The sequence below is a fragment of the Bombus terrestris genome, chromosome 14, assembly GCF_910591885.1.
Source record: "Bombus terrestris chromosome 14, iyBomTerr1.2, whole genome shotgun sequence".
Classification (NCBI taxonomy): domain Eukaryota; kingdom Metazoa; phylum Arthropoda; class Insecta; order Hymenoptera; family Apidae; genus Bombus; species Bombus terrestris.
This window is the reverse complement of record NC_063282.1, coordinates 6,597,020-6,611,251: the sequence shown is the minus strand read 5'-3', so window position 1 is coordinate 6,611,251 and position 14,232 is coordinate 6,597,020. Positions and strand designations below refer to the sequence as shown.

General features: G+C 28.2%; 4 protein-coding genes across 7 annotated transcripts; 2 read left to right on the top strand and 2 right to left on the bottom strand.

Annotated features, from left to right (window-relative positions):
* Positions 1-3,097: 3,097 nt before the first annotated feature.
* Positions 3,098-5,888, top strand: LOC100645891 (activating signal cointegrator 1). Of its 2 annotated transcripts, XM_012316308.3 has the most exons (10): positions 3,098-3,684; positions 3,759-3,871; positions 3,944-4,062; positions 4,141-4,240; positions 4,316-4,583; positions 4,654-4,960; positions 5,047-5,210; positions 5,313-5,434; positions 5,530-5,721; positions 5,796-5,888. In XM_012316308.3, the coding sequence occupies exons 1-10, from the start codon at positions 3,617-3,619 to the stop codon at positions 5,864-5,866; spliced, it is 1,524 nt and encodes a 507-aa protein (XP_012171698.1). In that variant the 5' UTR covers positions 3,098-3,616; the 3' UTR covers positions 5,867-5,888. The 2 variants fall into 2 exon arrangements, with proteins under 2 accessions (XP_012171698.1, XP_048267960.1); XM_048412003.1 differs by lacking the exon at positions 5,796-5,888 and having other exon boundaries at positions 5,500-5,720.
* Positions 5,889-6,315: 427 nt separating this feature from the next.
* On the bottom strand, positions 6,316-10,826 carry LOC100648225 (protein tamozhennic). 3 transcript variants are annotated; one of them, XM_012316297.3, is made up of 5 exons: positions 10,690-10,826; positions 10,246-10,386; positions 9,973-10,172; positions 9,713-9,892; positions 6,316-9,629 (listed from the first exon to the last, which is right to left on the bottom strand). In XM_012316297.3, the coding sequence occupies exons 2-5, from the start codon at positions 10,376-10,378 to the stop codon at positions 8,286-8,288; spliced, it is 1,857 nt and encodes a 618-aa protein (XP_012171687.1). In that variant the 5' UTR covers positions 10,379-10,386; positions 10,690-10,826; the 3' UTR covers positions 6,316-8,285. The 3 variants fall into 3 exon arrangements, with proteins under 3 accessions (XP_012171687.1, XP_012171686.1, XP_003400709.1); XM_012316296.3 differs by having other exon boundaries at positions 10,621-10,762; XM_003400661.4 differs by lacking the exon at positions 10,690-10,826 and adding an exon at positions 10,488-10,625.
* A 221-nt stretch (positions 10,827-11,047) lies between these two features.
* Positions 11,048-13,049, top strand: LOC100642900 (biogenesis of lysosome-related organelles complex 1 subunit 6). The gene is made up of 5 exons (XM_003400703.4): positions 11,048-11,188; positions 11,346-11,456; positions 11,519-11,606; positions 11,709-11,795; positions 11,880-13,049. The coding sequence occupies exons 1-5, from the start codon at positions 11,124-11,126 to the stop codon at positions 11,994-11,996; spliced, it is 468 nt and encodes a 155-aa protein (XP_003400751.1). The 5' UTR covers positions 11,048-11,123; the 3' UTR covers positions 11,997-13,049.
* Positions 12,063-14,156, bottom strand: LOC100648800 (GDP-fucose protein O-fucosyltransferase 2). Its single transcript, XM_003400666.3, has 8 exons — positions 13,873-14,156; positions 13,612-13,748; positions 13,427-13,552; positions 13,100-13,367; positions 12,826-13,018; positions 12,581-12,758; positions 12,380-12,509; positions 12,063-12,304 (listed from the first exon to the last, which is right to left on the bottom strand). Exons 1-8 carry the CDS (start codon positions 14,019-14,021, stop codon positions 12,154-12,156), a joined length of 1,332 nt encoding a protein of 443 aa, XP_003400714.1. The 5' UTR covers positions 14,022-14,156; the 3' UTR covers positions 12,063-12,153.
* Between the last annotated feature and the right edge of the window lie 76 nt (positions 14,157-14,232).

Below are 14,232 nucleotides of genomic sequence, written 5' to 3'. Positions count from 1 at the left end.
AACACTATATATGTGTGATGTATGACATTTCATATAGTCCTTTAATAATAAAAAGAAACTTAATTGAATAATGCAGATTTTATAAAATTGAAATTTTTCCTTCAATTTCTGCTATTGTTTAAGAAATACATTGCTTCATATGATAAATCATTGTAATAATAAATACGCAAGCTGACTAATGCTAATTGAATGCATGTATTACTATTACAGGCTTACTGTTTACGTAGGCGTTAATGGAACGTGCATAGAAAGTCGTAGGAGAAAAAATGCGGTACGTAGATAAAACTCATTCTAAAGTTCCTACCTTTTTTGGAGAAATTGCTTTACTAATGCAATAAGATTTCCTTATATCAGTCACTGATTAATTTCAAATTACTTAATGAGTTATTTTAACAAAACTGATATGCAATTATATTAATATAACAAGAACTTTTTAAAATTCACGTCCGTGTTTCTTTATATGCATTTCCTTTAATAAAGCGAGTGCATTATTTAGAAAATATGTAAACTACTTTTAAATGAAATTTCAACTGAGAATCTAGTTTATTATAGCAGCGGTTTCGTTCACAATTGCAATGTTAACATTGATAGCACAGAAGCCAAGGATCGAGCTAATCTTTCTCAGTCATCGGTTATCGCGTCGATGAATAGGAAAAAAGGAAAGTATACTAACGCAAATAAATATGATATCGCGTTTCGCTGGACGACCAACGTATGTATTTTCATCAATGCCGATAACGTAACATCTCTGATTCTACGTAATAAAAAGATTGCATCGCTAATAATAAAAAGGCAAATAAGAAAATGTACGTTGTAAGAGAGAAGAAACTGTTTGCAGCCAGCAACAACAGCATAAAATATTTCAAAACCTTCCATCTTTTTTTGCCGGCGAGGACTTATTACAACGCTCAACAAGACAATAATAATGTTCTGTCACCATTACCTTTGATAGCAGATTTACTCTGGGCAAAGGAGTAATAAAGATATACATCTCAAACAACGTTCTTTGTCCTATCATAATTTAAAGGATAGAGGAAACACTAGCTCTTGTACTCTACCTCGATTGAATTCTCCACGGATGATATCGAATCAATGTGATAAGATACACTTTATCAAAAAGCAGTTTGCTTTTGACGCAATATTTACGATGACCCGATTGCAGATAAATAATAGCATGTCGCGAAAAATGAGATAGGTTGATTTTTATCGTACTAGAATCGTCCATTAAAAAGCTGGAGTATCTATAAAGTAATTTTTATATTAGAATCGTTCGGATATAATCTTATTCTTAATTTGATAATAAAGCAAATATTAAAGAATATGATCGTACTTTTTAATATAGTAGGACAGATAATAGACGCAAGGTGCAACCGTGAATCTGTTGAAACCATTCGGACTCTATTATAGTATAATTCGTGCATTGTACGTGCGAATAATGAAGACGCCTTTCAACAGCAACCGACCAAATGAAACCGTCGATTGAAAGTAATTATCAAATGATCCCGATGCGGAATGATATAGAAAGTTCATTGTACAGGAACCTTTTATCATCTAACAGGCCAATCGACCTAATAACGTGACTCGAATAACCAATTGATAATCGTAATATATTTATTTATTTGTCAACTGTTTCGTATCTTATAGAGAGGAACATTATTATAAATTTACATGTAAATTTATATTTTCTTCTTTTCTTTAAATTAATAATTTAGTAGATTGTTAAAAGGCGTCTTGGTATATTTTCTATCTCGTTGACACATATAGCGAATGTTTTTGATGCATCCTAGTTGAAATCGAATTACAATGTGTCATGATCCATCTTAATAGAACAATTCGCGATGCGACCTATTTACATTGTCTTAACTCAAGTACACGCAGCTGCGCTAAACTGCAATTTCTATTGTTGCTTACACATCGAAAGATACCATAGTAACTGAAAAAACAAAAAAAAAAATGTTGCAAAAGAAAAAATATAACATATTAATGGCTAATTACAAACAGAATTATTTATTGCGAGCTTTAAACTTTTGAAGAAAGAAAAAATTCGATAATAGTAATCGATCAACAAAATTGTAAGACTTTCTTCTTTAATAACGGACATTTTCTTTACAAAAAAGCTTATTTTTTTATATGGTAATTAAATAATTATACTAAATAACGTGCCTTAATAAGTACCAACACTTGGATAAATTTTAATGGATGCATGAAACACGATGATATCGGTCGTGGTAATTGTTATGTAACACCGGTAGAAATTGACACTCAACTCGTGTATGCATGAATACGTGACTGTGTCGACGCATGAACGACTGGCTATGCAAATTTAACTGCAGGAAGATCCGTTTGTTAAATGTTCCGAAGGTCTTACGTTAACCTACGCAAATTTTTTAATCTCCATGGCATGAACATCTAAAAAAGACGCAACTTTTGTGTAACAATTCTAATTTCAAATTAAAGTAATAAATATTTGTTTTTATAATTGTTATACTATGTATAGTTTATGTTTATTTATTTTGAATCTTTCTTTTTTTACTTACCTTATATTAAAACTCAAAATGATGAACTTTTCTAAAATAATTGCCTTTGACATAATTTAAAATTTTTAATTCGAAGTTAAGTATAAAATCTACCTGTAGATGTCACTGCAGTTTGGTACCGAACCTCATAAAATAAGAAATCATTAACATATTTGCTAAAAACATTAAAAAATTTGGTAAAATCTATAATATTTCAATTATTGCTTAATGTTAAAAAAATCATCAAAATCATTTCAACCTACTAGTTAGTTAAGTCAAAATAGTTCTTAAGAGAATTCTATATTCCATCGTATCTTCAAGAAATACTCGCTAGGGGAAACCGTTCATCTATTGAGTCAAAAAGTATTATGATGAAGGAGAAGAAAAGGTCTCATTTTGTGAGACAGACAGAGTTATGTATATGTAAAGTTGAGCAGTTTTAGCGTATTTATACAATTAGTGCAGTCACTGGCTGTAACAAATGCACGTGAGTGACGGCCAGTTAAGCGGGATAAGTCAAATGTTTTTCTAGGGATATGTCTATATGTTTTCTAGGGATATTTTCTAGGAATTTGTAGGTGAGTACTAAATTAGATGGGGGTAGTTATAAAATTCCGGCCGTCCTACGTTAATGTTAATTTTCGCTAAAGTTCATCTACATTATTGGTCGATACTTTAATTACAGCCAGCGACGGTATCCACACTCAAAAAATAGAAGCAAATTTACAAATCTTCAAATGAGAAACATTTGAATACTCATTTGTGCGAGCCAGTCAGATGATGGAAACAATATAGTGTCAAAGTAACCTGTTGAATAATAAAAGCTAAAAATGCTAAAATGCTAAAATGCTAAAAGCTAAGCTAAAAATGCTTAAGTTTACATACGTATAATTTTTTAATTACTAGATTCCTAAAATTAAGACTTGCATTTTCAGATTCTGCGCATTGAAAACTATTAAATAGCAATAAAAAAAGCAATCATTCTGTGTCCATTAAGACTAACTTTAACGTTTAATTTTGAACGTTAACCTTATACATATTTGTACACGAATAATTTTATTCTAATATTTCGAGAATATTATTTTAACAATTTCGCAAAGATGGAGAACTGGATAAACGAAAATTTATCAGAAATTTTAGATTTCCCAGTACCAAAGGAGATGGCCGAGTAAGAAAATTATAACAAAATAAAGTGATATTTGCTTGATGTGTATAATGATAATATTGACATATTTTTTTCAGATTCCTAATGAAAATAGAAAACGAAAGGGATTTGGATGATTACTTGCAATCTTTTTTAGATTATACTAATGGAAAGCACAGGCAATTTATTTCAGATTTCAAAAAACGACAAGGTTTATATTTGTATCATTCATGTAAATTATTGAATTATTGAATGCCTTTATCATTTCGGAACATTATTTCAGCTTCAAGCAAAGATCAAGCCAAATATAAGAAAGAAAATGATATGAATAATGGAAAGAAAAAGCAAAATGAAAAAAAGAAAGGAAAAGTGAAAGGAAAAGAGACCAAAGAAAATAAACAGGTATATGTCAACAATATCATTTGAAGTTTTTATTTCAGATTTATAATGCTACATTAATACTACATGTTACTTATTTAGGTGCAAGAAACTATAAAGGTAGATAAAGTGGAAAGAAAGAAAACTAAATTTGTCAATATATATTCTCAAGATGGCAAAGAGAGAGAAATTTTATTAAAAGGTATTTTATTCATTAAGAAATTATTAACTACTAAGGGACTATAATATTGAAATTGACATAAAAATATTTTATTAGGTAGATACAAATGTAATTGCGAAGCAAAAAGACATGCATTGATTAGTAACTGCCTCAATTGTGGTAGAATAGTCTGTGCTCAAGAAGGAGCTGGTCCTTGCTTTTTCTGCGAAGAACTTGTATGTTCTCAGAAAGAGCTAACTATTCTTTCTAGTAATACTAAACAAGCTGATCAGTTATACAATAAATTGATGAACCAAAAAACTAACAAAAATCTGGAAGAATCAATAAAGCAAAGAGACAGACTTCTCGAATATGATCGTGATGGGTATGCATTATATGTAATTCTGTATAATTTTTTCATGCAAGAATAAGGATATAGCTGTACTAATTTACAGCATACAATACACGAAAGTAATTGATGATGAATGTGACTATTATCAATCAAACAATACATGGTTAACAGAGAAGCAACGAGAAAAGTTACAGAAGTTAGAAGAAGAAATGCATGAAAGGAAGCATATGTCTCATTTAAAAAGAAAAATCTATGCAACTATTGATTTCACAGGAAGAGAAATAACTGAAGAGAAACAAACTGAGGATTTTGAAGAATTCAATGAAGAACATTTGCAAGATATATCTGAATCATTCAGTGAAATAGAAAATAGTAATAGTTGCCCAAATATAGAATTTACTCGCCCCAAGGTAAAAATATTGTTTTAACAAATAATTAAATATATTCGTATCGTTGTTATATGAAAGAAACATAATGTTGAATTCTAATTGTACAGTATGTGGAATCACATGAATTGGAACTACGAACATCAAGAATGAACATTTCTTCTAACATACGAAATATTATTCAAGACAAAGAGTATTTAGAAATGTCTGATTCTGGCTTATGTTTGAGCATGCACCAACCTTATGCATCTTTATTAGTGGCTGGAATAAAAGTGTAAGTTTATAATATTTTAAACAGATTAATTCCAATATGAATATTTATATAAGAAAATTATATAATTCTATAAGAATACCTAACACTTTATTACTATTATAGTCATGAAGGTCGTACATGGTACTCATCACATAGAGGAAGATTATGGATTGCTGCAGCATCTAAAATACCATCTAAGGAGGAAATTTCAACTGTAGAACAATATTACCGTGTTTTAAAAAATGGTTAGTATAAATTAGATTTATGAATAAAAAGTAAAATTTCACCATAATTATATTGTAGTTTATAGATTATCGCAAATTACGTTGATGTTTTACAGAAAAAATAATGTTTCCTGAAGTTTATTCAACTGGTTGTCTATTAGGATGTGTAACAGTTACTAATGTTTTACCACAAGAAGAATATAGGAAATTGTACCCAGATGGAGAAAGTGATAGTCCTTATGTTTTTATATGCGAAAATTTTGTTGCATTGCCAATTAAATTTCCGATACAAGGAAAACATAAAATTTGTAAGTATTTGTTCATTTTTAGTGGTGCATTTTTTATTCAAAATAATTCTTATTATTCTTATTATAATTTATAGATAAATTGGACCAGAAAATCCATCATGCTGCTTTAAAGATGCTAGATAAATGTACAAAAAATATACGTTAAATATACAAAGTAGTATAATATACAAAGTAGTCTGTTATTGTTCCAGATGTAGCTCTTTTTTAAAGAATTCCTTTGCTTCACTACTTTTGCACTTCGCTTCCAACTTCAATCCCTTTATTATTATGTTATTTCTTCTTCTTCTTTTCTTCTGTACCTTCCGAACCTTTTTTATTTTATCTATCATTTATTTTATCTATCATTATCTATCATTATCACCATATCATTTTTATTTCTCTTTTTCTTATTTCTCCTCTCTTTTCATCGAAAGTTACCTAAATTTTCTTCTATATTTCTACTAGCCTTTGCTTCATTCTACATCTATTATTGTTAGAGACAAGCAGTGCAATATTCATATTTGTTTTAATATTAAGTTTATATACGTATATAATATGAATATTACATACCTTTAATATTTTAGTACTAAAAAATAAAGTACATATTTTGCATAATCTATATTAAATATTATTTATTATCTGTACATAATAGAATATATTACAATAACTATTACAAGACATACATATATCCTTTTTACATTAACTGTTTATTTTATTATTCACTTATTCCTTTTACGTGCATTCAATGAAAAAATATTAGCCGTTTTCTCTTATTTCCGTTAAAATATCAGACTTTCGTAAACGTTAAAAGTAGATTTCAGTAAAGTTATTTTTACATTTAAACAGTTTATATATTTGAAGTACAAAGAGAACATTTTTTATCGAAACGTGACGTTATAAAGTTTATTGTTCCGTTACAAATTTTGGAATTCATAGTAAAAAATATTTTGAAGATAATAGCAAGGAATTTCTCTTTTATAAATCCTGGCAAAGCGTTTATAATTAAAAATGAGAAAATTACAAATTAAATGATTAAAAGTTTTAAAACATCTATATCATCTTGCAATAATTACTATGCTAAAAAGACTTTAGAATATGTAATTTATCTTTTGTAACAACTTCAACAAATTAAAGATATTGAAAACAAAACTTTGTACTTACAAACTAATCCAAAGTTAAATAAAGCTATAACAACATATTATATGCAATGAAAGAGCACTCAAATTATCATAAATAGATTGATATGTAAAGACTATAATATGTGTGGCTTAAACTAAATTTATATTGTTTCAAATAAGGTACAAATAAAATTTAAAAAAAATGTATATTTAATATTACATATTTTATGAATAGCATTGCAGCATTGGGAATGTATAAATAAATATCAAACTACGAAAAATAGATTTCAGTATAAAATTAACAATTGCACAATACGATTTTTAAATTTCAGTAATCAAAACGTATCAACAAGATATATAGATTCAAATTACATACTTATTAATCTGTATACTGTGCGATCTATCAATTATCATTTAATTTACATTTGTTTTCTAAAGGTACACAAATATTGTAATTTGACAACAATATTGTCCAGTTAAAACAAAAGGTGATGTAAACAATAAATAACATTACCATTATAAAATGGATGATGTTATTAATATTTCTCCTTTTCTCAATTCAGATAATACAACAACATGCAATATCTCTAATTGCTTCACAATCAAAAAATAACTTTTGCAATTACGTTTAATAATATTCTTAATTTTGTGATATCAATGTAAATAAAAGTTAATAAAGAAAAACAATACATTATATATAAAATATAATTTGATGCCGTATATATCTGTGTGTGTACATATGTATTGTACAATACACGTTAATATTTCTTTTCTAAATAACAGTCCAATATATTCAACAGATAATTTTTTTGTTAAAATACAAGTTTTCACTATGGATATAATATATGTATTTATACGCTATAGAATAAATAGTTTTTACTTCATTTTAATAGTTTTTACTACACAAATTGAAAATAATTTTTTACTAGGTTAATTTTTAATATCAAAAATCAAGTCAAATGTATACTTAAATAGATTTTTAATAAAAGTGATTTAATCGAATAGATAAAATTTTACAAAATAAAGTCCTATATTAAAATAAAACAAATAAAAGAAATAATTTTATGCAGCAAATAATATCCACACACAAATTAATGATAGGCCACCAGTGTATGTACTATCGTAATACTAATGTACCCATATCACAAATCTATTCAAACAAGTTTAAATAAATAATTTCATATTTCTCCCCTCCCATGTTATATGCTTTATGAAATTCTAAATTTCATTAATATAATAATACCCTTTAAAATTTGTTCTCTAAATAAAGCAATCAAGAAAAATTGTTACTACTTATATCAGCTATTTTCAGCATTATAAGTACTAACATCTTTTTCAAACATTTCAAATATTCTTCTTAGGACAATATCGAGCATCCTGGAAATGTATACTTACCACTTCCTTTTTTAAAATTTCAGACACGTGGAAAACAATGGAATATGATACTTGTTTCGAACAGTTAAATATCTAAATATAAGTAGGTGAATCTTTTAAACTGATACCACAAGCATCACAGACCGAGACATTTTTCTCGTTTACTAATGTACATCGTGGACATTCTTTTCCACCACTTGCTAATGGTTTATCCTCGTTTCCTTTGTGCCTAGACTTTCCACACATCTCACAAATTTCTTTCGATGAAGAATTAAGATAGGTGCAAGTAGCACAATTCCAATTTACAGCTTTATCTTCTGTTTCATTTCTTTTTTCCGAGTGAGAAAGTTCTAAGTTCTTCAATGTATCCGCGATTTTTACAATTTGATCCGCCGATCGATGTGAACGTTGAATTGGAAGCGTCTGACTACCATGTCTTTTTTCATTACTATGAGGAGATGATTGACTTTCTGAAGATGCATCGTGATATCTATTCGAGTCCATTAAATCGAAGGAAGAAGACTTCTTTTTGAAGGGTAATGTATCGTGATGATGATGTCGGCCATTTGTCATAGACGAATCGATGTCATTCACATCGGTTCTTCCACTCCTCCTTTTTTCAGACCGATGTATACTATGTTTCTCATCGTTATCATTTTGTTTAAAAGATTTTTGTTTACTCAATCGGGACTCGCATTCCCGTTTGTGTAAAATATCTTCTCGATTACCAAGATCTTTAGAATAGCCTAAACTTTCTAAATTTCTATACACAAAGTCCCAAGAATCATAATTGTTCCTTTCACCGACCGATCTTGCAGATTTTCTATCGATTTTTCCGTAATCGTAATGATTTCCATCGCTAGATTGTCTTCTATAAAAATCTACTTCCTCCAAATCTGATATTCTATGAGATATCTTTCGATTATGTAATTTATCATAATTTGCAACCGAAACCGGCATATCAACCTCAATTAGTCTACCCGTTGGTACTCTTGTATATCCTGGCATTGTAGTATAATACGGATTGACTCCACTCATATATTTATTACCATGTGGTAAACATCCATAGGCACTACATCGATTTCCAAAATTGTGATCTACTGGTTGAAAATATTTGTAAGTTCCAGGTATCGAATTCGTATCTTCGATATACCTGTATTCTGAATGACAAGCAGGCATTGATGTATTATAACTGGGAGGCATAATGTGATAAGGAATCGACGGTGATACCGCATCCACACATGTGGTTTGCGGATAATGATAATCCCTATAATTTTCCGCTTTTGTTCGAGTTTGATGCATTTTCTCAAGAAAACGATAGTTCAATGCTCTGATTGCTTGTTCTGGTGTACCAACGTGATTTTCCCGAAATTCTAATACTTCTAACCATGAGATACTATAATTCTGTGAAACACTCTCCCATATTTGCTTCAAGATCTACGTTTAAAATTGTAACTCTTTTATTTAAGTGTATCTTTATAGAAAAAGTACTATAAAAGTATCATAATAAATATTCTTACCTGACATTCAACAAAAGCAACTATTGCATCTCTGCTTACACAAGATACTTTATCAGGGTCAATAGGACCCTCCAAAGTAAGCACTCCTAACCCTGTATGTTTGTATCCCATTTGTTCAAACATTAATTCTGCTCCTATTAAATTTGCTTCTACTTCATGCTTATAATATCCACTATAAGTCTAATATAAAGCAAAGATTAATTAATTGAACATTTTCATAGCTTGAAAAAAGCAATGCAAAAGATTACAAAAATATTAACCTTTAATGTTCTATATTCTCTTCTCCAAGGTTGAGCCAAAAGATTGGCAGCATATAAAGAAATAGCACTCCAGGCAGTTGCGGCTCTATATCCACTAAAATCTTGCAATGTGGCTGCTGATCTGTGTAATATATCTGCGGTTTCTTGAAATACATATTTATTTTCATTTGGAACAAGACAAAGATTCTCTTTAATAAAACCTAAAATACAGAAAATTGTTAAAAATTAAGCATTCAATATTGTTACATATTTATATATTTATTATATATTTACCTTCAAGTTTATGACGCTGTTGTAATTTTAAAGGACTGTCGTCTGTTTGTAGATAAACCAAATGGCTTTGCTCTAATTTCATGCTAATTTCTTGCAATCTATCCTTGCCTCTTATTATTAAGTCATTTGCCATTTTTATCACTGCAACAATATACATTTCTAGTCACTTGTATTTTCTATATGTCTAAAATTGTCCAAGTTATTTCACAGAAACAAAACATTTAAAAAAAAACAGTATTTACATGTTTAATGTAGGATACTTAAAAATTTGAATAGTTAAATGGTAATATTATTCAAAATGAAACACAAATAAATTATCAGTGAAAAACAGAAGTGAGCTTAAAGATGTCATTCAGAAATAAACATCTTTCACACCTATTACAAAACCGTCTAGAAATGCAGTTTTAGATCAAATTCTTGATTCAAACTATGGCTAGCTCCAACCTAAAAATAAATCCTATATTTAGAAGCACCGCTACAGTGTTTACTCCAGGAGCTACCATAATATATTCTCTATTTGGAAAATGCTCCATCTCATGTAGAAACGTTCATCAAGCTTCTCATTATATTTCAAAAACATATTATTCCACTTCATAAACAATAAATATTTTTCTTTACAACTTTTTTCTTGGTTATGTTCAAGTTATATCAAGAGCATGAAACAAACATATGCTAGAAAGATAATCGTCGATACGAAAGTTGCGTATAAAGTTATCTTATAGTTATCACCACAATTCATGTTCATTTCGAACAGCTATAGTTGATCTCGTAGATGACAAAGTCATAGTTAATGTTATTGTTTACATTAAATTTACATCCAAAATTTTTTATACTATAATTTAGTGGATAATTATAATAACAATAAAAAAACACAAACAATGATGACAGATATGGAAGAGGCAGAAGCAAGAGAACTTCAATTACAAATTGAGAAACGCGATAGGTAACTTTCTGCGTTTCACATTATTTATTTATTTTACAATTGTTTGTAAATATAGTCGCTGTCGCACTTTACAATTACATATAAAATTCATTTATTTATAATTGTACACAATTATGAGTATCAATAATATACATCACATTTTCCCAAAATTTTATAGCAAAGAAGTTGAATTTGACTTCAAAGTAGCTGTGAAGAAATTAGCAGAAGGGTTTTTAAATCAATATCAAGAACAGTGGGAACAAACTGAGAAAAAACTTGATGAAGTAAAGTAAGTAGCAATAAGAAATACAAGTATTTCCTGATTTTATGTTTCTTGCTATTTTTGTTTAGAAATAAGCAAGAGACTTTGCTCGATCAGATGCAAACTGAGAACAAAAAACTTCAAAATGTTTTTGATGATGTTAAACTAAATGAAACGGTAAGTATATTGATATTGAAATATAAATTTCATTTTACAGAAATTTTTGATATAAAAGAATGGCCCAAAATATAAAATATATAAGAGAAACATATATTACAGTTTCAGATGATTAAAGTTAGTCAAGGTAAATTAATATTAATGAAAAAAGAAATGGCTTCCATTCATGAGAGGACATTCAGATTAAAAGTGAGTTATAATATTTATATACTATACATATATATATTTCTAATTTACTATTATTTATGTAATGTACAAATTATATTTGTGTAGAAACGAGCGTCAAGGTTGCAGCAGATAATACAGAAGGAGGCCTTAAATAGAGAGCAACAACGAGAGCAAGAACTTCGTCGGGAACAAGAATTAATTGGTAAACCAGTGATAAGTTAAGAAAAACCATTATCTAGGGAGATAATTAATATCGGCAAAGACACATAGACATATAAGGACAGATTGTACTTATACACACATCATGTTAAAATGTGTGTCTAAACTTAGTCATTGATTTTATTGTGTAATATAACTTATACATACATATTTTTATACATTACCAAACAATTTCCCATTGTCCATTAGAGTCACATTTCTCAGTACCTTTACATAAATAATTAAATGTTGTTCTAGTAGGAAAACCAATGATTTCCCTATCTTCTTGTATTCTAAATGTGTATGTCGATTCATATGTTCCTATAAAATATCTACAAAAGGATGCAAATAATACATTATTTCTATTCATAATATAAAACATGAGATATATTATTGTTAATTCTTACCTAGCATGGGAACTAATTATTTGGTCAATAATTGCAACCCCGCCGTCTTTAAATTTACTTAAGACGTAATCTGATGAAATAAATCTAAGAACTGTATAATTAGATAGGTACTGTTTGAGTTCACTGAATTCTAAACAAATTTATATAATTAATAGATGTGCCCATGTATTAATCTCTTAAGGAAGTTTCGGTATGATTTACCTTCTTGTGTTGCATCTGTAGCAACAAACAAAGATTTTAATTGTAGTTCGTCCAATTTATTTTTTAACTGAGAAGCAGCAGATTGTATTGTTGGCACTGTTGAAGGGCGACCAATTAAAAAATCGCGTCTTCTTAAATGGACTGATAAATAAGGTCCTCCAACTGCATTCCTTATACCCTATAATTAGAAAAAGGTTGTATTTTATAATTTAAATCTTTTTATTAACTTAAGTGAAATTAGATACTTTTTCTTTAGTCCAGTCATCTGGTCGTTCAGTGTTATCATATTCATTTGTTGAATTAAGGAAAGTTTTTCTATATTCATTAGCAATATTATATAATTCAGAATTATATCGCATACTACGTCTAGCTTTCCAATATTCTTTTGTACCATAAAAGTCATGTAATGCAATCTCCATGTGATCAAACATTATAGATCTATCGTAATAATTAAATTAGTTGTAAAAGATATTGTATGTGAAATTTGAGTATTGTTAAACAAATTATATATTTTCTTACCTGTAAACATTAGGTTTAAGGTTTTGTTTAAGATCAGACGTCATACCATGAAATTTAATACACTTAACAACTCTAGAAGTTATATTATGATATCCCCAAAAATATCCAATATACTTTTCTGATTCTACTTTATGAAATTGTAATGATTTATCATTACATTCTATTATTTCATTTTTATCTTCAAATTTACCTGTCCTGAACATTTCTTCGTCGTTTTGTAAAATATATACAACATCAAGACGTGTTTCATTATTTTCTGAAGGATATTCTGAAAATGCAAATCTCTATTGATTTTATTGTTCACAATAAATAAATGAAATTTTATACCTTGTAAAAACTGATATATTTCAATAACTGGTATATATTTTTGTAAACTCGAAATGTCAAAAAATAGACTCCAAGGCAATTGTGTTTGATATCCTATGTGTTTACTACGCCAATGATACAAATTACCTGTAAAAATAGAATAAAAATAAAATGATACAAAAACTACTTGTACATTATAAAATTACCCCATGGTGGCAAAACTAATTGCCATTTAAAATCTTTTTCTTGCTTGATTAAATTTTTTATAAAAACTGCAACACGAATAAAAACGTCCCTTCTTAAGTTAAATCCTTCCGGAGGATTAACATCGTAGAGTATATAACTGAAAAATCATTATTTATGTAAAAAATATTAATTTTAAGGTGATATATATATATATATATATATATATATATATATTTATTTATTTATTTATATTTATATATAACAAAGAAGTAAGCTCAGACCGATTTTGCGAGTAACGTGATTGAACGCTGCATTTATTGTTAGTTTCTTCATGTTCATCTGGTATATCACAAAATTCATTTCCAATGATATTTTGTGTAAAATTAATCAAAAGTAATATAAAGTACAATACTCTTAAAAATAACAACATATTTTACATTTTGAGGTTATATTTTACATGTTACGATAGGTCAAGAACACTTCGAACATTTCCGGAGTAATATAAGAAATGTTTTGTATTGTGTAATGAGCTTTAATAAAATATATAATAAATAAATTTGTATTCCATTTTTATCCTTTTTCAAAAAAACATTTGCTTCTAGAAGAGATTAAAGAATGAGATTAAGGATAGTAAAAAAACA